The sequence below is a fragment of the Pseudophryne corroboree genome, chromosome 6 (genome assembly GCF_028390025.1).
Source record: "Pseudophryne corroboree isolate aPseCor3 chromosome 6, aPseCor3.hap2, whole genome shotgun sequence".
Classification (NCBI taxonomy): domain Eukaryota; kingdom Metazoa; phylum Chordata; class Amphibia; order Anura; family Myobatrachidae; genus Pseudophryne; species Pseudophryne corroboree.
Window position 1 is genome coordinate 768,162,494 of NC_086449.1, and position 24,007 is coordinate 768,186,500.

At 47.3% G+C, this 24,007-nt stretch overlaps 1 protein-coding gene across 1 annotated transcript in view; it reads right to left on the reverse strand.

Moving 5' to 3' along the window:
- Positions 1 to 1,769: 1,769 nt before the first annotated feature.
- The window catches only part of LOC134934684 (uncharacterized), a 36,948-nt gene continuing 14,710 nt past the window's right edge, over positions 1,770 to 24,007 (reverse strand). The window contains exons 3-4 of the mRNA XM_063930058.1: positions 11,436 to 11,557; positions 1,770 to 2,466 (exon numbers count right to left, since the gene is read on the reverse strand). Coding sequence (XP_063786128.1) covers positions 1,863 to 2,466; positions 11,436 to 11,557 — 726 coding nt within the window. The 3' untranslated portion in view covers positions 1,770 to 1,862. The remainder of the gene's footprint in view (positions 2,467 to 11,435; positions 11,558 to 24,007) is intronic.

Genomic DNA, 24,007 nt, shown 5'->3' on the forward strand with positions numbered 1-24,007 from the left:
ATGTGTCTGAATGTGAGGAGCCCACTCTTTTGTATCTATAGATGCAACCAGAGTGATTGGCAGGAAGGGATCGTTTGGGGGAGGTAACAGGGAGTGGCAGCAAAAACGCAGGCATGTCACAGCTGTTTTTGGGATGTGTATCTGCCTTCAGCTGTGATCTTGTACGCAGAGAAACATGGGCCCTCATTCCGAGTTGTTCGCTCGGTATTTTTCATCGCATCGCAGTGAAAATCCGCTTAGTACGCATGCGCAATGTTCGCACTGCGACTGCGCCAAGTAACTTTACTATGAAGAAAGTATTTTTACTCACGGCTTTTTCTTCGCTCCGGCGATCGTAATGTGATTGACAGGAAATGGGTGTTACTGGGCGGATACACGGCGTTTCAGGGGCGTGTGGCTGAAAACGCTACCGTTTCCGGAAAAAACGCAGGAGTGGCCGGGGAAACGGTGGGAGTGCCTGGGCGAACGCTGGGTGTGTTTGTGACGACAACCAGGAACGACAAGCACTGAAATGATCGCACAGGCAGAGTAAGTCTGGAGCTACTCTGAAACTGCTAACTCGTTTGTAATCGCAATATTGCGCGTACGTCGGTCGCAATTTTAAGAAGCTAAGATTCACTCCCAGTAGGCGGCGGCTTAGCGTGTGTAACTCTGCTACATTCGCCTTGCGACCGATCAACTCGGAATGAGGGCCATGGTGCCAGCGTCGCTACTGTTGCGTCCAGTCTACAGTATGTGGCCATAGACTCACTCAAGGAGTCAATGTTCCTCATTATTGCTTCAGTGCGTATGTGTATGCAGTTGCTGTGGACCTTATGATGGCTTCGGTGGGCGTCTATCTTTTTTTCTGGGCAGCAGCTTCACTTGAGATGATAGGCAAGTCTGTATCCTGATAAATCAGCGCTGCATAGGCGCAAACATGAATGCAGATCTCTGTGCCTCCGCATAGCCATCTCCCTGTCACCACCCAGTCACCGCCAGAGAATACTCAGCACATTTCTGTATACTACTGAGACCACGCATATCATTCTGTACTGCGGCTCTGTACACACACACACTCGAAATGTACGTGCAGTGCGACTTTTTAGTGACTTAGATGCAGACACAGTATGAAAAAAATGCATGAACATCGGTGTTGCGTCTGACTCAGACTCAGGACCTAAGTGTAGTACGTATGCTCTGATATGATGATATATGGTATGATAAACATAGTTGCCTTACCTGTAAGATTCTTGGGTGCTTCTTATTTGTATCTGTGCACCAATTGGGTGTTTCTTATTTGTATCTGTGCACCAATTGGGTGTTTCTTATTTGTATCTGTGCACCAATTGGGTGTTTCTTATTTGTATCTATGCACCGATTGGGTGTTTCTTATTTGTAGCTATGCACCGATTGGGTGTTTCTTATTTGTATCTATGCACCGATTGGGTGTTTCTTATTTGTAGCTATGTACCGATTGTGTGTTTCTTATTTGCATCTATGCACCGATTGTGTGTTTCTTATTTGTATCTATGCACTGATTGTGTGTTTCTTATTTGTATCTCTGCACTGATTGGGTGTTGTATCAACGCACCAATTGGGTGTTTCTTATTTGTATCTATGCACTGATTGGGTGTTTCTTATTTGTATCTCTGCACTGATTGGGTGTTGTATCAATGCACCGATTGGGTGTTTATTATTTGTATCAATGCAGTAATTATCATAACCCCCATACAGCGTTCAGACACACGCAGGACCTTTCCTCAATCAGCTCCAGAGATGAGACATGGTTTATAGGAATTTACAAGTATTTTAATTCTTTAACTATCATGATTAAATATCAATTATTACTGTCAAATTTTTGCCTCATTACTTATTTATTCTTAGCCTATGGTAAAGTCACTGTCACTAACACAGTTCCTATTTTGTATGCGTTCATTCCTATCATTTACTGAAAAGCATTTCAAACAGCTTTTTTTACTACAGCGGTACACAGGGATGAGCTTATCAATTCTATCTAAAGCCTCACAAACAGTGTCTTTGCTTTGTTCTCTGTTATAGACACAATTAAAAACAAAGGATCTATCATTATTATGTTCAAAGACAGGAAGCCTGTCTACGATGTTCAGAGGACCGTTAGGTAAGGTACATGTGTTTGTACATGGAGATAAGTAAGTGTAGAATATAACACATCCTGCACTGGGTGCTGTGTTTAGCAATTTTTGCACTGGTGACAGACCCGTGGCATCAGGGTAAAGGAGGCGATATTCTGCATGTAACCTTTTCTTTTTCCTATTGTTATCTATTATGTCCTGGAATGAAGCAAACACCATGTTTGTCCCCTGATAAATCTCTTGCCTGTGAAATGCATTGTTAACCTTCTGAGAGCTATCTTTTTTCAGAGCAGCTGCGATATCTCCATTATTCAGTTGCTTGCATTGCTCTTCTGAGAATTTCACAACGTAGGCGTGTTGATTGTTGACATCTCTGCATTTGGAGGGAAAAAAATATGTTCATTAAAATAACTATACTACCAGGTCAAAGAATCGTACAAATATTCCGGCACAGAGTTGTTTTTTAAGCACAGTTGCAGCAGACATTAAGGGCTCTATGGCCCTCATTCCGAGCTGATCGCTCGCTACGGATTTTCGCAGCGCAGCGATTATGGCAGAACGGGGCTAATCTGCACGTGCATATGCACCGCAGTGCGCTCGCGCGTCGTACAAGTACAAAGAGCTTTGTGGTGTTACACAGGTTCTAGTCGCACTGGCGGTCGCAAGGAGATTGACAGGAAGTGGGAGTTTCTGGGTGGCAACTGACCGTTTTCTGGGAGTGTTAGGAAAAATGCAGGCGTGGCCGGGCGGGTCTCTGACGTTATTACCGGGATCTTCGTCGCAGCAATCATCGCACAAATAAGTAACTACAGGGCTGGTCTTGTTCTGCACAAAATGTGTTTGGTGCCGTGCGGCTGCACAGGCGTTCGCACTCCTGCAAAGCGAAAATACACTCCCCCATGGGCGGTGACTATGCGTTTGCACAGCTGCTAAAAGTAGTTAACGATCAACTCTGAATGTGCCTATGTGCCATTAAAGATTGTTGCTGGTAAGATATATCCTTTAGTACTCATGCCTCTCCCAGTGATAGCAGCTCATTTCTGTGCCAGCCCATCACAGTTAGTGTGGATTCACCCGCGCATAAATCCGGGAAGGTGTAGTTTTCCTCACAGCTTCAGGAGCTGCAAGGAAAAGACTGTGAGAATCGGGGGTTCAGGTGCAGGGAAAACCCTTTGATTCTGCACTTTATGTGGAATCAGTGACTTTCTGTAATCCCAGAGTTTAGGCGCAGAGAAGAGGATATTTAAGGGAATAGCCTATACATGCGTCATGTGGTAATTAGCCAGCAGATAATAGAAAATGCCCCTAACTGTTCTAACACTGGTATTTACCATTACTTACCTGTCTGATACGGTCCAGCACTGCCTGTGCAGCAGCCACCCATGTCCACATAAGTTAGTCAACCTGGTAGTTGCAAAAAATTGCGCTGAGAGTGTTAGCAATGGGGCCTTATCAGTAACAGGTAAGCTGCCATTCTCATGGGGATGGTGGTAAATAAGAATGAAGAAATTCCTGCAGCATTAACCCTTTGATATATAGTATAGCCAGTGCTTAAAGTGGTCCTAGAGAGGTGGTGGAACTCACCCCCCTCCCCACGGCGCCCATGAAATAAAGGTATTGCGCGCGCCGTAGGCGCGCGCAGCAAAAAGGGGGTGTGGTCTCAAAAAGAAAGGGGCGTGGCCACACAATAGTAATAATGCCCACAGTAGTAGTACCCAAGTGGAAATTTTGAAGTGGGGGTATGGAAAAGTGAAGGGTGCAATTATGTGCGCGCCGAAGGCGCGCGCACTCCTGACAAGGGGGCGTGGCCACGCAAAAGGGGGCGTGCCCTTCAGTGTAGTTTACCACACCATATACCCCTTATACACATTATGCACCACAATAGTAGGACCCCTTTCACATTATAGCTCACAGTATGAGCCGAAATTCACATTTATACCACACAGTATGAACCACATTCATATTACACCACACAGTATGAGCCAAATTCACATTACACCACACAGTATGAGCCAAATTCACATTACACCACACGGTATGAGCCGAAATTCACATTACACCACACAGTATGAGCCGAAATTCACATTACACCACACAGTATGAGCCGAAATTCACATTATAGCACACGGTATGAGCCGAAATTCACATTATAGCACACAGAATGAGCCAAAATTCACATTATAGCACAGAGAATGAGCCGAAATTCACATTATAGAGTGACAGAGTGACATGGAAAATGACAGCAGGGACATGGAAAGTGACAGCAGGGGAATACAGTAGGGACTAGGGAGAGAGAAAGGCAGCAGGGTAAGATTACCTGTTTAGCAGCGGCGGTGGTCTGCGGTGCTGTGGATGAGTAGGCTGTGGTAGGCGTGACGTAGAGGAGGCTGTGGGCCTCGGAGATAGTGCGGAGGAGGAGGCTGTGGGTGCGCAGAGGTCCGAGGGCGGGGCGGCAGAAGAGGCTGAGGGCGGCTGCAGTGGATCTGGAACCAGGCTGGCTTTATTATCCCTGCGGCCGCATCGAGCTCCTGTGACCACGGCGCTAATATTTCAAAACTGCTGCGGACCGGCAGCCAATCAGCGACAGATTTGAACTAGTAGTGCCGCGGTCACAGAAGCTCGATGCAGCGGCAGGGATAATAAAGCCGGCCTGGTCCCAGATCCGCTGCAGCTGGGAGTCTGGAACCTGGGCTTCCAGTGCGGCGGCGATGGTAGGGGCGGAACGCAGCTTCTTTGTCGGCCCATACAGTAATGCCCCCAGCAGTAGCATCCCTTATACAATGCCCACAGTAGTAGTGCCCCTTATGCAATGCCCCCAACAGTAGTGCCCCTTATGAAGTGCCCCCTTTACAATGCCCTCATTAGCTGTGCACCCCATCAGTAATGCCCTTAATGGTAATGCCCCTGTGTAGTATTGCCCCTAGTCGTTTAGCCCCAGTAGTCCTGCCCATACTGGGAATGCCCCTGCAGTTATGACCCCAGCAATTTACTCCCCCCCCCTCTAGTTTAGCCTCTGAGTGGTAATGCCCCCAGTAGTTTTGCCCTCATGTAGTTTGCCCCATGTAGTTTAGCCCCCAGTGGTAATGCCCCCTGCAGTTGTGCCCCCAGTTGTTTAGCCCCTGTAGTTTAGCCCCCATGTAGTTTGCCAAAGTTAGTAATGTCCCCAGTAGTTTGCCCCCTTGTAGTTATACCCCCAGTAGTTTAGCTCCTGTAATTATGCCCCCTTGTAGTTTAGCCCCCAGTAGTAATGCTGCCAGTAGTTTGCCCCTTTGTAGCTTGCCCCCTTGTAGTAATGCCCCCAGTAGTTTGCCCCTTGTAGTTTGCCCCAGCAGTAAAGCCCCCCAGTAGTTTGCCCCCAGTACTAGAGCCCCCCAGTAGTTTGCCCCTCTGTAGTTTGCCCCAGTAGTAAAGGCCCCCAGTACTAGAGCCCCCCAGTAGTTTGCCCCTTGTAGTTTGCCCCAGCAGTAAAGCCCCCCAGTAGTTTGCCCCCAGTACTAGAGCCCCCCAGTAGTTTGCCCCTCTGTAGTTTGCCCCAGTAGTAAAGGCCCCCAGTAGTTTGCCCCCAGTACTAGAGCCCCCCAGTAGTTTGCCCCTCTGTAGTTTGCCCCAGTAGTAAAGGCCCCCAGTAGTTTGCCCCCAGTACTAGAGCCCCCCAGTAGTTTGCCCCTCTGTAGTTTGCCCCAGTAGTAAAGGCCCCCAGTAGAAACGCCTGTGGTACACATATAGGAGAGAGGGAGGGAGGGGGGGAAGAACTATACTTACCTAGCCCCGCTCCCGCCGCAGTCCTCTCTCGCCGCCCGCTCCTCTGCACTATGAGAGAGACGTCATGACGTCTCTCCCATAGCGCGCACTGACAGAGCCGGAAGCCGGAGCTCAGTACTGAGCTCTGCCTCCGGCTGCCGCTGCGGAGAGGGAGACGGGCGCCCGCTGGTAACGCGATCTCAGCGGGCGCCCGGCATCTCCCTGCAGCGCCGCTCGGGACATCGGGTTAGGTGAGCCGGGGGAGGCTCACTTTAACCCCTGAGTATAGCCCAAAGCAATGAAAAGACTGTATTCTGACAGTTTAGCCAGAAAATTGCCATTACATTGCTTCTTAATGGAGATGTGTGTGTTCGGATTTACCTGGATTTAGTCGGATTTACCCAGATCTCAAAACTGCATCTTATTGGCTCTCGGATGTCATGTGTTTTGGTTAGTCAATATGAAAAAATCTGGATAAATCCGTACTCACGTTAATTCTGGCGTTAAAAACCGAGTAAATCCGAACCTGCACATCTCTACTTCTTGATAAGTAGAACCCTAAGTAAGAGTAGTTTATGACAGAGGTTCTCATACGTGGTCCTCAAGGCACCCCAACGGTCCAGGGGGTAAATTTACTAAGATGGGTGTTCTATTTAAGATGGGATGCCCATAGCAACCAATCAGATTCCTGGTATTATTTTCTGGAAGGTGCTAGATAAATGAGAAGTAAGATCTGATTGATTGCTATTGGCAACAATCCATCTTAAATAGAACTTCCATCTTAGTCATTTTACCCCCAGGTTTTAACTCTCTCTGCACATGTAACATCTGCCCCCCCTGCAGTGCACATGGTTTTGCCCATTAGTGTGCTTTTTTGAGTTGCTAATAAACCTGAATAACCCCCTTAGTTGGAGTAAATATTATGGGGTATATTTACTAAAGTGCTGGTTTTCAGAAGTGGAGATCTTGCCCATAGCAACCAATCAGATTCTACTTATCATCATTTATCTAGCACTTTCTACAAAAGCTAGAATCTGATTGGTTGCTATGGGCAACATCTCCAATTCTGAAAACCCATACTTTAGTAAATATACCCTTACATCTCAGATACAGAAGGAGACAGGGATAGTCCACATAGATAAATTATGGGATACGGAAGGCAAAGCAACTAGTCCATTTACTCTGAAGGCCACTGTACTGCCCCCTCTCCCCCCATCCTCACACTAGGTGTTACCAGCTGGCATTATCTCTTGTGCATACCTAGCGGCTGATTCTGCGTTGTACACAAAGGGCCTAATTCATATTGTACGCTGTGGCCGATGTTCATACAATTAAGCGATTGTTGGCAGACTGCACATGTGCTGGGATCGCACTGCGCATATGCCAAGGTGCTGCTGGGATGTCTCTCGCAATAAGGATTTCATGGTAAAGTAATTGACAGGAAGTGACCGTTCAGAGGTGTTAATGGGGAGTAGTTGTAAAAATGCATGGCCATTTCCGCTTCAGGACATGTATCTGCCGTCATCTTTTAATTACAAAAACATGGCACCTGCATCGCTACTCCTGTGTCCAGCCTGCATAGTCATAGGCCTACCCTTAAATCTGATAATCCTCATTTTTACGCATAGACCACGAATGTGTACGCAATTGTGAATGAGTTTACGATACCTCCGGTGGACGTTTCTTTTCATTTCTGGGTGGCAGCTATAGCATGTGCGTATAAACATGAATTAGGCCCAAATGGTAGGCAGTCACGAAGGCCTGATTTACTGCCTTATGCTAATGTGAAAATCCATAGGGCTAATGCATGGATTTGTACTTCTGAAACGGGAAGCTGCGTCAGCCATTGATTTTCCGCCAGCTGCAGCAACTGTCATCATTAGTGTCGACAACCTCCACCAGACACATGCTAGGAGCAAGAGACCCTGTCAGGAACAGGCTTCCCTTCCCCACATGCATAATCGCATGGAGCTTTTGATATACACCCACCACACTCTTACAAAATAGGGTGGTACCGTGAGCATGCATTGTTGCCACCCCAAAATGCCCAATTTCACCTAAACAGATCCAGCCTAGCTCCATACGTCTCAGTATAAGACGGAGATATGCAAAAATGCATACCTCTCAACTCAGGGGCATAAGTTCATCCCAGTCGCACAGAGGCAAGCTGAAGCTTGGTGCCCCCCTTAAATAAAGGGGAAAACAAATATGGTGTGTGTGTGTTAGTGTGTGTGTTAGTGTGTATGTGTGTATAAACATACACGACTTACACAATTATATAGATATCACTCTCGACCAGTTTTCAGGAACCGGAGCCCGCAGTGAATTGGCAGGGCTCCTGCTACACTGTGATTCAGCCATCTGCATCATGCAGAATCAGCGTTTACTGGCGTCATCTCACAGTCCAGCAGCAGCGGCAGGTGCACCGCCATCCTGTCCCCTATAGCAGGTGTTGCAGGGCTCCTGGGACAGAGCCAATTAACTATGCAGTAGCAGCAGCGAGTGAGCTGCAGACTCTGTTTGCAGAGCAGAGGTCACAATTGGATCCCGCTGTGAACCACATGGGTGCTGCTGTACATGCAGGTGTCCCTTCAGGGCTTGGAGCCTGGAGGCAGGTGCCTCCATTGCCTCTGGGAGTTACGCACCTGTCTCAACTGTCATGATTTTGGTGGAACAGTACCAATTTTTGGGCATTGTCTCACCCGTGGGTCTCAGTGTCCTGCAGTGGAGGGAAAGTTGGGAGGCCTTCTCTCAATAGCTGCTCTGCATGCACACAGTGTCTATTTAAAGAGGGACTGGGAGCATGGTGAAAATGGGGGCGTGGCTTATGATCGTGTGGAACAGTTGGGGGACGCTTTGAACACCCGCTGCCCTGCTCTGCAAAGCAGCGAGTGATCTCTGAATAGATGCTGTGTGCACGCGCACGGCATGTATTCACTGCTGGGAGAGGAGCAAGGGGTTGACCAGCTACTCGATGAGCGTTGGGCACGCCCCCAAAATGCAGAAAAACGGGTCCATGACAACTGGCCACACACACTCGGCAGAGGCCACGATGCCTCCCAGCATAAGCCACACAACAAAGCCGCACGAGCGTCCTGACACTATCCTCTGCAAAGTTGGAAGGTAAAGAAAATGCGTACATTGGCATCAGCGCATGCGCTGTATGGAAAGCTTCGCCATCTGCGATTATGTGCAGAGATCCGTCCAGCTCTGACTCAGGCCCCTAGTCACTGAGATTTCAGTTAGGATTTACCCCAACTGTACTTAGGACTGAAGCTGATTGTCAAATGATACAACCTGCGCACAGGGCCACCTCTACCATTAGGCAGCTTTAGGCGGCTGTCTAGGGGCGCCGGCCTCTAGGGGGCGCCATTGAATTAATCTAGCAAGAATCTGAAGGATGTCTCTGTATGCAGCCTTCTCTTTTTACACTGCGCTGGTTGCTGCTGCAGGTCTAATCATATGTATAATGATGCAATTCACCCCAGCCCACCTGCATCTCCCCTCCGAGAGGTGGTGGAGGTGGTGATTGCAGGTTAGGGGGCGCTAGGCTGAAGCTTTGCCTAGGGTGCAGAGAGACCGTGCACCGGCCCTGCCTGCACAGCCATGTATGGTAATATGTATTAAGCATTAAGGGCCTAATTCAGACTTGTATGCTAACCCAATGGTTAGCGTCGTACAAGTCCGATGGTGGGGACACTGCGCATGTGCAGAATGGGTGCTGTGTTCATGCACACAGGGGGTCATTTCGACCCAATCGCTCGCTGCAGTTTGTCGCAGCGCAGCGATCGGGTCAGAACTGCTCATGCGCCGGCGCATGGCAGCCGTCGTTGCCTACCAATCGCCTCTGAGACAGAGGCGGTCGCTGGGCGGGAGGGGGCTGAACGGCGGTGTTAATCCGCCATTTAGGGGGAGCGGTCTGGCCAACGCAGGCGTGGCCAGACTGTTAAGGGGGCGTGCCGCGGCGGCTGTGTGACGTAAAACGCAGCCGCTGCGGGCCGGGGAGCAACGAGTAGCTCCCGGCCAGCACGCTAAAGCTGCGCTGGTCGGGAGCTACTCTTGAAGTGCAAAGGCATCGCTGCTGTGCGATGCCTTTGCACTTCTGGGGGGGGGGGGGGGCACTGACATGCGGGGCGGGATAGCCCTGTGCTGGGAGTCCCCCGCATGTCAGTGTGAATGATCGTAGCTGTGCTAAATTTAGCAGAGCTACGATCAACTCGGAATGACGCCCACAGTGTCTACTAGCCTGGTCTGTTCCCCAAAACTGAGTTTTGCCTGATGTTGTGGAAGTGTCTGCATCTGGCGATTCAGATTTACTGACCTCAGATGCAGATCATAGACGGAAATCTGGTTATTCAGATGACCGATGGTCCCACAGAGTGATCTGATGGTGCGGATCATGGAAGAAGACAGGAGGCATCTATTCACAGCACACACCTCCTACCCCATTAACATATTAGTTGTACAGTTTTGCACAGCCACTTCCTTGTGTTTCCCTGCTGCTCTGCAATACCGTACGACTCTGAATCAGGCCCTACTCTAAGTTGTAAGTAATTCTTCATTAAATCCATCGCTCAGCAACGATCCGCTTTGTACCCGTACGACGGTGCATACGCTACGCATGCGCAGTTTTGACCTGATAGCACCGCAAGCTAAATAACCTAGCGTGCGATCAGGTCGGAATGAGGCCCCATGTGCACTGCAGGGGGGGGGGGCAGATATAACATGTGCAGAGAGAGTTAGATTTGGGTGGGTTATTTTGTTTCTGTGCAGGGTAAATACTGGCTGCTTTATTTTTACACTGCAATTTAGATTTCAGTTTGAACACACCCCACCCAAATCTGACTCTCTCTGCACATGTTACATCTGCTCCATCTGCAGTGCACATGGGGTCTAATTCAGACCTGATCACTCGCTGGGGTTTTTTGCACTGCTGTGAGAAGATAGTCACCGCCTATAGGGGAGTGTATTTTTGCTTTGCAAGTGTGCGAACGCATGTGCAGCCGGGGCGGTACAAAAAAGTTTTGTGCAGTTTCTGAGTTGCCCAGAACTTACTCAGCCCTTGCGATCACTTCAGCCTGTTCGGTCCCGGAATTGACATCAGACACCCGCCCTGCAAACTCTTGAACACGCCTGCTTTTTTCCAACCACTCCCAGAAAACGGTCAGCTGAGACCCACAAACGCCTTCTTCCTGTCAATCTTGCGATCGGCTGTGCGAATGGATTCTTCGTTAAACCCATCGCCCAGCAATGATCCGCTTTGTGCCCGTGCCACACGCCTGCTCATTGCGGTGTATACGCATGCGCAGTTCTGACCTGATCGCAGCGCCGCAGAAAAAAAACTAGCGTGCGATCAGGTCTTAATGACCCCAAGGTTTTGCCCAACTGCTAACAAATTTGCTGCTGTGATCAGGTCTGAATTACCCTCTAAGGTCTTGGTATAAACACTTTTTGAGAATATATACAGTATGAAGCTGTAATATACTGTATGGTGGCACAAATATTTATTATTTATTAGCAGTTTCTTACATAGCGCAGCAAATTCCGTTGCGCTTTACAATTGGAATTGTAAACCGCTGTACACCCTGGGATTCTACTTACCTAGTTATATGTTTTCTGACATAAATAGTTGCCCTATTTATTTGAATATCTTCAAGACAGGTCCCTGTCATCACAGAAGTCCACAGAAAGAGCAGAACGAAGAAAGACCTCTTCTTTACCTTCTGCAACATCAGAAACACTTGTTAATCTGCTGATGAAAGCCTTGCATATAAGCCAGAGGTTCCCAAACGCGGTCCTCAAGGCACCCCAACAGTCCAGGTTTTAAATGTATCCATGCTTGGCCACAGGTGACTTAATTAGCACCTCAGCCAATTTGATTTAACCATCTGTGCTGAGCCATGGATATACCTTACACCTGGCTGTTGGTGTGCCTTGAGGACCGCGTTTGGGAACCTCAGATATAAGCAATTCACATGGCGGGTATATACAGAAATTAACCACCTAACTGACTATTTTTTCTCACACAAAACTGCTTAGAAATTGTCATTTTTTGTATTACTTAATAAAGTTTAAGAACTATTACCCATCCTCCCTGTGTCCATAGGCCCCCATTATATAATAACTGTCCACCCCGATTGGCAATGGGTATAGCTGTCTAAGTCGACCTGGAAAAGGTTGACAGTGCATAGGTCGACCGCAAAAGGCCACAAGGTAAACAAAGGTCGACATGAACAAAAGATTGATGCGGAAAAAGTCGACACAAGAAAAAGTCGACCTGAGTAAAAAAAAAATAATTGGATGTCGTTTACTCAATAATGTAACCTGGAACCCCGATGAAATTGTTAAAAACTCATGTCGACATTTTCCCATGTCCATTGACATGTCGAGCTTTTGACCATGTTGATCTTTTGCTCATGTTGACCTTTTGACCATGTGGTTGGCCATTAGTGGTCGACCTAATGACTGTCGACCTTACTCATGTCGACCTAGCATCCAGATACCATTAGCAATAGACCCCCCAGTAACATAGTAACATAGTTAATGAGTTTGAAAAGAGGCAAAATGCCCATTGGGTTCAACCTGTATTTTGTATTAAGCTGTGCATGTTACAATGCCCCAGCCGAAATAATGGTTTCGTACCAATTGACAACTATATTTCGTATCACTCCCAGATACTTAATGTCAATATATTAAATGCTATAGCCTTGGATACTTTTTTCAGCTAGAAAACTGTCCAATCCGTATTTAAATGCATTTACAGAGTCCGCCATTATTACCTTCTCCGTCAGGGAGTTACAAATCCTTATTGCCCTTATGGTGAAGAACCCTTTCCTACGTTGTGTACGGAATTTTCTCTCCTCTAGCCTCAGTGAGTGTCCACGTGTCCTATACAGAGTTCTATTAATAAACAAATCCCCTGCTAACTCCTTGTAATGACCCTTTACATATTTGAAGATATTAATAATGTCTACTCTTAGTCGCCTCTTTTGTAGTGTATACATATTTAACCTAGTAAACCTTTCCTCGTACTCCAGTGTCTCTAACCCTTTAATTAGTTTAGTAGCTCGCCTTTGAACTCTTTCGAGTTCCCTGATTATCTTTTTTATGATATAGTGCCCAAAACTGAACAAAATATTCCAGGTGCAAACGTACCAATGCTTTGTACAGCAACAAAATTACATCCTCGTCCCTTGTCTCAATACCCCGTTTTATGCACGCAAGGACTTTACTTGCCTTTGCTGCATTTTGACATTGTGTACTGTTATTAAGCCTATTATCTATGAGCACCCCCAAATCTTTTTCCACTACTGTTACCCTTATCTTTTCCCCATTAAGTGTGTAGAATGCAAGTTTGGTTTTAATCCCAAAATGCATAACTTTGCATTTTTCAATTGAACCTCATTCCGCATTTAGACGCCCGGGTTTCAAGTTTAAATAAGTCATTCTGTAGAGACTCCACATCTATTTCTGAATTAATTACCTTACACAGTTTAGTATCATCTGCAAAGATTGACACTGTGCTTCCCGGGCCTATTCCTAGATCATTAATAAATACAATGAACAGTAGCGGGCCAAGTATGGACCCTTGTGGTATTCCGCTGACTACTGGTGCCCAGCTGGAGAACATCCCATTGACCATTACTCGTTGTACCCTGTTATCCAGCCAATTACCTATCCAGGTTCAAATAGTATTTCCTAGGCCAAGTTCCCTTAATTTGATGATCAGTCTCTTGTGAGGCACTGTATCGAATGCTTTTGCAAAATCTAAATAGACCAAGTAGTCTTTAAGTAGTCTTAAATCCTAATAATAGTAACCCTCACACCCCCTTAGTATAAAAAAATCCTTGTTTTTGTAAACCCCCCCACCCCCATGTAAATAGCCCCTTTTTTTTAAATCTCCTAATGACTAAGGGCCGTACCCCACTGCATACCAGTAAAACATTGAGACAACTTATACTAATAAAATAATGACACAGATGCTTGCATTTCACATAAGATTGATAGCTTTTTATTAAAATGAATCTAATAACTAGTAAAGCTGTAATCAAAAGAAGATTAAAGTCAAAGAGTTAAAGAATAAGATGGAGATGAGCGGGTTTGGTTCGTCGAGATCCGAACCCCCCGAACTTCACGTGGTTTACACGGGTCCGAGGCAGCCTCGGTTCTTCCCGCCTAACACGCAAAACCCGAACCGGGGAAAATGTCATCATCCCGCTGTCGGATTCTCACGAGATTCGGATTCCATAAAAAGAGCCGCGCGTCGCCGCCATTTTCACTCGTGCATTGTCGATTGAGCGGAGAGGACGTGGCTACGTTCTCTGCCTGAAAAGCTCAATATCTGTGCTCAGTGTGCTGCATTGTGGGGACCAGTATATAGTAGTACAGTGCTGCATTGTCGTGACCACCAGTATATAGTAGAACAGTACAGTTGTCCATTGCTGTATCTTGCAGCTCCGTGTCAGACTCAGTTCTATTCTCCGGATCAGTGCTCAATATCTGTGCTGCATTGTGGGGACCAGTATATAGTAGTACAATGCTGCATTGTGGTGACCACCAGTATATAGTACAGTATAGTTGTCCATTGCTGTATCTTGCAGCTCCGTGTCAGACTCAGTTCTATTCTCCGGATCAGTGCTCAATATCTTTGCTGCATTGTGGGGACCAGTATATAGTAGTACAGTGCTGCATTGTGGTGACCACCAGTATATAGTAGTACAGTACAGTTGTCCATTGCTGTATCTTGCAGCTCTGTGTCAGACTCAGTTCTAGTATCCTGATCAGTGCTCAATATCTGCTGCATTGTTGTGACTAGTATATAGTAGTACAGTGCTGCATTATGGTGACCAGCAGTATATAGTAGTACAGTACAGTAGTCCATTGCTGTATCTTGCAGCTGGCATATAATTCCACACATTAACAAATGGAGAACAAAAATGTGGAGGGTAAAATAGGGAAAGATCAAGATCCACCTCCACCTAGTGCTGAAGCTGCTGCCACCAGTCATGGCAGAGACGATTAAATGCCATCAATGTTGTCTGCCAAGGCTGATGCCCAATGTCATAGTAGAGAGCATGTAAAATAAAAAAAAACAAAAGTTCAGTAAAATTACCCAAAAATCGAAATTAAAAACGTCTGAGGAGAAGCGTAAACTTGCCAATATGCCATTTACGACATGGAGTGGCAAGGAACGGCTAAGGCCCTCTCCTATGTTGCTCATGACTAGTGGGTCAGCTTCACATGAGGATGGAAGCACTCATCCTCCCGCTAGAAAAATAAAAAGAGCTAAGATGGCAAAAGCACAGCAAAGAACTGTGCGTTCTTCTAAATCACAAATCCCCAAGGAGAGTCCAATTGTGTCAGTTGCGATGCCTGACCTTCCCAACACTGGACGGGAAGAGGTGGCTCCTTCCACCATTTGCACGCCCCCTGCAAGTGCTGGAAGGAGCACCCACAGTCCAGTTCCTGATAGTCAAATTGAAGATGTCACTGTTCAAGTACACCAGGATGAGGATATGGCTGTTGCTGGCGCTGAGGAGGAAATTGACAAGGAAGAATCTGATGGTGAGGTGGTTTGTTTAAGTCAGGCACCCGGGGAGACACCTGTTGTCCGTGGGATGAATAAGGCCATTGACATGCCTGGTCAAAATACAAAAAAAATCACCTCTTCGGTGTGGAATTATTTCAACAGAAATGCGGACAACTGGTGTCAAGCCGTGTGTTGCCTTTGTCAAGCTGTAATAAGTAGGGGTAAGGACGTTAACCACCTAGGAACATCCTTCCTTATACGTCACCTGGAGCGCATTCATCAGAAGTCATTGACAAGTTCAAAAACTTTGGGTGCCAGCGGAAGCAGTCCACTGACAACTAGATCCCTTCCTCTTGTACCCAAGCCCCTGCAAACCACACCACCAACTCCCTCAGTGTCAATTTCGTCCTTAGACAGGATCGCCAATAGTCCTGCAGGCCATGTCACTGGCAAGTCTGACGAGTCCTCTCCTGATTGGGATTCCTCCGATGGATCCTTGAGTGTAACGTCTACTGCTGCTGGCGCTGCTGTTGTTGCTGCTGGGAGTCGATCATCATCCCAGAGGGGAAGTCGGAAGACCACTTGTACTACTTCCAGTAAGCATTTGACTGTCCAACAGTTCTTTGCGAGGAAGATGAAATATCACAGCAGTCATCCTGTTGCAAAGCGGATAACTCATGCCTTTGCAGCTCTGTTGGTGTTAGACGTGTGTCCGGTATCCGGCGTTAGTTCACAGGGACTTAGAGAATATCTTGAGGTATTGTGTCCCCGGTACCAAATACCATCTAGGTTCCACTTCTCTAGGCAGGCGATACCGAGAATGTACACAGACGTCAGAAAAAGAGTCACCAGTGTCCTAAAAAATGCAGTTGTACCCAATGTCCCCTTAACCACGGACATGTGGACAAGTGGAGCAGGGCAGACTCAGGACTATATGACTGTGACAGCCCACTGGGTAGATGTATTGCCTCCCGCAGCAAGAACAGCAGCGGCAGCACCAGTAGCAGCATCTCGCAAACGCCAACTCGTTCCTAGGCAGGCTACGCTTTGTATCACCGCTTTCCAGAAGAGTCACACAGCTGACAACCTCTTACGGAAACTGAGGAACATCATCGCAGAATGGCTTACCCCAATTGGACTCTCCTGGGGATTTGTGACATCGAACAACGCCACCAATATTGTGCATGCATTACATGTGGGCAAATTCCAGCACGTCCCATGTTTTGCACATACATTGAATTTGGTGCAGACGTTTTTTAAAAAATGACAGGGGCGTGCAAGAGATGCTGTCGGTGGCCCGAAGAATTGCGGGCCACTTTCGGCATTCAGCCATCGCGTGCCGAAGACTGGAGCACCAGCAAACACTCCTGAACCTGCCCTGCCATCAGCTGAAGCAAGAGGTGGTAACGAGGTGGAATTCAACCCTCTATATGCTATATATCCTCCAGAGGATGGAGGAGCAGCAAAAGGCCATTCAAGCCTATACATCTGCCTACGATATAGGCAAAGGAGGGGGAATGCACCTGACCAGTGGCGTAACTATTGCCCCCGCAGCCCTCGCAGTGGCTTGGGGGCGAGGGGCTGCGGGGGCGCCACTGATTTACAGCAGACTGACATGCGGACGAGCGTCCGCATGTCAGTCTGCGGTCTCCTTCCCTCCGCCGCTTGTTGGAGGGACACGGAGGGCACAGTGCGCATCTCCCTGTGTCCCTCCTGCATCATCTCCGGAAGTGCCGTCCGTGAGCTCTAATTGGCTCACGAACCGGCACTTCCCCCTATTAGACCCGCGGCCGCCGGAGATGATGCAGGAGGGACACAGGAGAGGCGAGCTGTGCCCTCCGCGTCCCTCCAAAAAGTGGCGGCGGCGGGTGGGGTGGGGGGTGGGGGTTAGGGCGGGAGGTGGGGGAAGAAATATCTGGCACTGGGGGCATATATGGCACTGGGGGGAATATCTGGCACTGGGGGGAATATCTGGCGCTGGGGCATATATGGCACTGGGGGGGAATATCTGGCACTGGGGGCATATATGGCACTGGGGGGGAATATCTGGCACTGGGGGCATATATGGCACGGGGGGGTATATCTGGCACTGGGGGCATATATGGCACTGGGGGCATATATGGCACTGGGGGCATATATGGCACGGGGGGATATCTGGCACTGGGGGGAATATCTGGCACTGGGGGCATATGTGGCACTGGGGGGGAATATCTGGCACTAGGGGCATATGTGGCACTGGGGGGGAATATCTGGCACTGGGGGCATATGTGGCACTGGGGGGGAATATCTGGCACTGGGGGCATATGTGGCACTGGGGGGGAATATCCGGCACTGGGGGCATATGTGGCACTGGGGGCATATCTGGCACTGGGGGCATATTTGGCACTGGGGGCATATCTGGCACTGGGGGCATATGTGGCACTGGGGGGGAATATCTGACACTGGGGGCATATGTGGCACTGGGGGGGTATATGTGTACCTGGCACATGGGGGGGGCTATATTTGGCACTGGGGCATGTGAGTACCTGGCACCGTGGGGGAATATCTGGCACTGGGGACATATATGGCACTGGGGACATATATGGCACTGGGAGCACAGCCCTAGCAACAAGGACTACCTCCTAGCAACGAGCATGACACCCAGTGCATGAAACACCTGGCAACGAGCATGACACCCAGTGCATGAAACACCTGGCAATGAGCATGACACCCAGTGCATGAAACCCCTGGCAACGAGCATGACACCCTGAGCATGAAAACCCCTGACACCGTGCATGGAACCAAGAGCATGAAACCCCTGGCAACGAGTATGACACCCAGTGCATGAAACCCCTGACAACGAGCAGGTAATTGAAAAGTAATTAGAAGCCTTACTGTAGGACTTAATGTGTAATGGGCATTACGGTGTGTGGCATAATGTATCACGGACATTGCGGTGTGTGTCATAATGTGTCACAGGCATTACGGTGTATGGTATACTATATCGCGGGCATTGTGATATGTGGTATAATGTCTCAGGGTCATTGCAGTGTGTGGCATAATGTATCACGGACATTGCGGTGTGTGTCATAATGTGTCAGGCATTACGGTGTGTGGTATACTATATCACGGGCATTGTGGTATGTGGTATAATGTCTCAGGGTCATTGCAGTGTGGCATAATACATAACGGGCATTGCGGTGTGTGGCATAGGGTATAACGGGCAGGGCATTGCGGTATGTGTCACAGGCATTACGGTGTATGGTATACTATATCACGGGCATTGTGGTATAATGTCTCAAGGTCATTGCAGTGTGTGGCATAATGTGTCACAGGCATTGTATGTGCTATAATGTATCGGGCATTGCAGTGTGTGGCATAATGTATCACGGACATTGCGGTGTGTGTCATAATGTGTCACAGACATTGTATGTGCTATAATGTATCAGGGGCATTGCAGTGTGTAGCATAATGTATAACGGGCATTGCGATTCCTGTCATAATGTGTCACAAGCATTACGGTGTGTGGCATAATGTGTCACAGGCATTACGGTGTGTGGCATAATGTGTCGGGGGCATTACAGTGTGTGCATATTGTGTCATGTGCATTATTGTGTGCGGCATAATGTCTAAGGGCCATTGCAGTATGTGGCATAATGTATACTGGGCATTACTATAAGGAGGAAAAATGACAAATAATGTAAGGGGCATGAATCAGGATTATTTTTCTTTCCTGTGGTGGCCAACGTATGGGCGTGCAGGTTGCAAAACTGGGGTATAAGGTAGTCTTTTCCTGCAATTCCACGCCCCTTTATGCGAAACTACGCCCATTCCAATGAAACAACACCCCTTTTTTGCTGCGCGCGCCGAAGGCTCGCGCATATTTATCCCTTTCTTGCTCCCAATTATGGAGCATGAAGGGGGGGGGGGGGGGGCCGCCGAAGAATTTTTTGGCTTGGGGGAAAAAATTTCTAGTTACGCCACTGCACCTGACTCAAGCGCAGTGGAGAATGATTTCAACATTGTGCAAGGTTCTGAAACCCTTTGAACTTGCCACACGTGAAGTCAGTTCAGACGCTGCCAGCCTGAGTCAGGTCATTCCCCTCATCAGGCTTTTGCAGAAGAAGCTGGAGACATTGAAGGAGGAGCTAAGACAGAGCGATTCCGCTAGGCATGTGGGACTTGTGGATGGAGCCCTTCATTCGCTTAACCAGGATTCACGGGTGGTCAATCGGTTGAAATCAGAGCACTACATTTTGGCCACCGTGCTCGATCCTAGGTTTAAAGCCTATGTTGTATCTCTCTTTCCGGCAGACACAAGTCTGCACATGTTCAAAGACCTGCTGGTGAGACACTTGTCAAGTCAAGTGGAACGTGAACCGCCAACAGCTCCTCCTTCATTTTCTCCCGCCACTGGACCTGCCAGGAAAAGGATCAGATTTCCAAAACCACCCGCTGGCGGTGATGCAGGGCAGTCTGGAGCGAGTGCTGACATCTGGTTCGGACTGAAGGACCTGCCAACGATTACTGACATGTCGTCTACTGTCACTGCATATGATTCTCTCACCATTGAAAGAATGGTGGAGGATTATATGAGTGACCGCATCCAAGTAGGCACGTCAGACAGTCCGTATGTAAACTGGCAGGAAAAAGAGGCAAGTTGAAGGCCCTTGCACAAACTGGCTTTATTTTACCTAAGTTGCCCCCCCTCCAGTGTGTACTCCGAAATAGTGTTTAGTGCAACCGGTCACCTTGTCAGTGATCGGCGTACGAGGTTACTTCCACAAAATGTGGAGAAGATGATATTCATCAAAATTAATTATAATCAATTGCTCCGTGGAGACATTCACCAGCAATTGCCTCCAGAAAGTAGACAGGGACCTGAGATGGTGGATTCCAGTGGGGACGAATTAATACTCTGTGAGGAGGGTGACAATGTTAAATTCCTTTGTCGTATAAACAACCCTTTATGAGGTCTAAGAACACTGTACGCTGTTTACTTAAGAAGTACCGTAAGGGTACGCTGGTTGCGTAACGATCGCTCAGCCGAAGGCGAGACGCTCAAGCGTCACGTTCGCTCACGGCCCAGTGATCACAGGACAACACGTTATTGGTGATGACTAGAGTAATGATTCGCTATGGCGTAGCGGACGCTCGAGACCACGAGGAGATCACCAGCGGCGCAGACGCTCACAACGCTATACCTTTATGTCTAAACCTTTTATCAATGAAATACACAGAATACCTTAATGTGAATACAGGGTGTAAGTGCAACCTTGTGTAACCTGACTAACTACAAAGCTGCTTGAGCGTCACCGACGCTCAAGTGAACACTTAAAACTATAGGAAATACACAGATACTGGTTTAGGGTCCAAAGCCTATTATCTGTATTATAACTATTATACTTGCAAAAAGAATCACAGTACAAATGATACACTACAATATAACAGAGACTTCCTAACCAAAATAGCTACACTAGAAATACAATACAATACCAATCTAATACAATACAATACTAGTCAATGGGAGATACGAGAGAAAGAGAATGGAGAGAGAGAGAGAGAGAGAGACGGAGAGAGAGAGAGATTGGCTCACAGTAAGACAATATGATTACGGAGAAAAACTTACGCACAAAGGGTATGATCGCATGCGCCTCTGGACATCCAGCTTCCCGATTATCAGCAATGAGAACCGTTTGATGAGAAGTGAAAGCTGGATGCCACAGGCCCGTCTTTTATGCTACTCACACAATGCAATCTAATGGTCCCTACAACCTCATTGTCCATTGGACGCAGGAATTCGGCTTCGCACTATAACAAAAGGTCATAGGGTGATTCATACAGGTGGGCTGTGACGATTTCAAACGGCTCAGGTGGGTGGGAAACTAGGTTTCCCGCCGCATACCTGAGTATGAGTAAATAATAGAAATGGACATAAACTTCTTATGTCCATAACTATCCGCACGAGCGATTAATACGCTCCAAACCAACACCGGAATATTGCTATTTAAATACTCTTCCGATGGGTACCAAACACTGCTGTATGATTCCTGTTAGACCCTTAGCACAATACAAAGAGGGATTCCTCCGCTCAGGGACATTCCATATTAACCAAACTTTCAGAATCTATCAAAGGGATCATGGTCTACAAACTACATTAATTGTGAAAATATGTAACGATTGGGTCGCACGCTACGACTACATACTCTTTACCGTAAATACGCATACCGATGCGAGCGGGTGCACGCATCAGCGGGTATGCGCTATCACGGGAAAGCGCACGCATGCGCAGCGCGGACCAGTGTGAGGTGCAAATATGGCAGCGTGTATAGGGATATTTTTCTGACTTTGACAGTCCACCCTTTGGCAGTCAATAATAACTGCCACCTTCAAAACAAAAAAAAGAAGAAAAATATAAGTCAGGGGTTAATTCATTTCCATGGTTGGGTAAGGAAGAAGAGAGGAGTAGGTGTGAAGAGGGTATGACCTAGTGAGAAAGCAGAAGCATGTGTGTATGAGTCCATGTTTGGAGGGTCATGTATCATCGTGCCGTACGTGTGGTAAATCAAGCTTCGAGGTATTGCGAAGTATACATTTGAATTCCTTCTTATCCCGTGGTACAGGTCTGTGGATGGGCTGTCAAACTTTACCGAGCTCATTTCGGCTTTCAGTTGTAACAAAATGGGGATGCACATTTTAGTTGATGATACATGAATGGGGGAAGTATGTGGTTGCTGATATCTGTGCCTGTATTCCCTATCGACTATGTGTGTCATTACCTGAGGGTTGTAGAAATGAAGAAAAGACATAATTACGGTAAATGCGGAGGTATTCTATGTCAGGGAAATGTACATCTGTTGTTGAAGTTTTGTTCGGTATCTGTTGAGAGTCGTCTTCTTTGCGCTGTATTGCTCCTTGGGCATGAGCAAATAGCTTTGTCAGTGCCATCAGATTTACAAAAATGTTGGGCTAGCGTGAGTTTAAAAATACTAGGGAAACTGGGGATCCATGGCAAAGTTCATCAAGTGTCCATATCATAGGTTGTCAAAACTTCATCTTTGGTGCTTGTCTGTTGTCTGTATAGCGTCTCGTCAACTTCCTCGTCCAAGGGGGTCTTTGTATCTTGGAAGAAAGCAGAAAAACAGGTGAAAGAAACGGACCGTATAATCGCATTTTTCATCACATCCTGGTTTCTATCATTGGGTCATAAATCAAATCCAGGTTAATTACAGTTTCCTCACTCCTCAAGCTCATCACTCTTGTACTTTGTTTGCACCTCATTAAAGCCTGCCCGCATCTAAATATCAATCCAATAGATATAACAACACCTAAAATACATAGGAGAAACTTTCCAACATCCATTATGACTCCTTGAGCCCAGTCTCCTAAACCGGAGAACCAATTTCGCGGGTTCAACCATGACACCCAACTAGTCAGCTCATTACCTACAGCGGCAAGGGTGAGATTGTGTTTTCGACGAAATTCCCACTTCAATTGGAGAATATCGTCCATCTTTTGGTCTATGACCTCTACCGGATCCTCGGTGCTATTTGTGATATACGTGCAACACTTTATGCCGTACTGTGTTGCCAATGTAACACAATATCCGCCTGTTACTGCTGTAAGATAATTAAGAACCATCCTATGCTGAACTAGTTCTGTTTTATAAGCTTGAAGTTCTCTTCCAGTGTATCTGAACGTGTCATCATACATTTCAGTGATATTATCTAACAAATTGGCGAGTGCGGAAATGTATCTATAATTCATCACTCCCCGAGCGGTGCGAGTGAAATCTAACGCTACCAGAACCTGAATCCCGGTGGATTCATGGATAAGATCAGAGGCCGGATGCTCTAACCTTTCTGACAGTTGTCTTTTAACTCGGTGCTCGTAATGAGTGTGAGTATAAGGAGCTTGGGCACCACGGTGTATGTCCTTCATTTTGTCATGTGTAACAGTCATCACTTCAGGCAATACCTTTCCAATATAACACAATCCTTCAGAGTTTGGGGCAAGCCACTTGTACGCCTTTCTCCCGCATATGAAATATGCATCATCGGGGAGAACATATGGGACGGAGAAGGACATTACCATATTACAAACCTTCCATGTGAAATCTCCTGACCCTAATTCTTCCATCTGCTTAATGCACGTATCAGACTGTACGATATGTGCACAGTATCCTGGTGATACTTCTCCAACTCTAGTAATTCTATTTCCTAGGGTGTATCTATACCGGAAAGATTTTCCTCTACTGGCTATGTGGCGTACAAGCTCTGTATCTGTAGGCATTCTATCTGCTCTGTGTGAGAAGGTCATGGTAAGGTTGCTCCATGACACTTCCCAATTTCCCGGCTTACGGGGATTGGAGATATTAAAACATAAGAGGGACCTATCCACATGGTATTGGTGGAGCTTCAAACTAGGAGGGCTGGAGATGTTAAACCTCCGGTCCACCGGTCTCCCACCACTTAGCTCAAGTACCTCCCCTAACGTTAAAGGAAATGGTACTAGCCCTGATTTGCTATGACCCTGAGGTACTTGAGAGCATACCCAACAATCTGTTTGGTTTAATACGTTACCCACTAAGGAGTGATAGTCACTCAATGGATGCCGGTCCATATGGATATTAAAACTGGATTGGCATTTCTTTATGCACCCATCC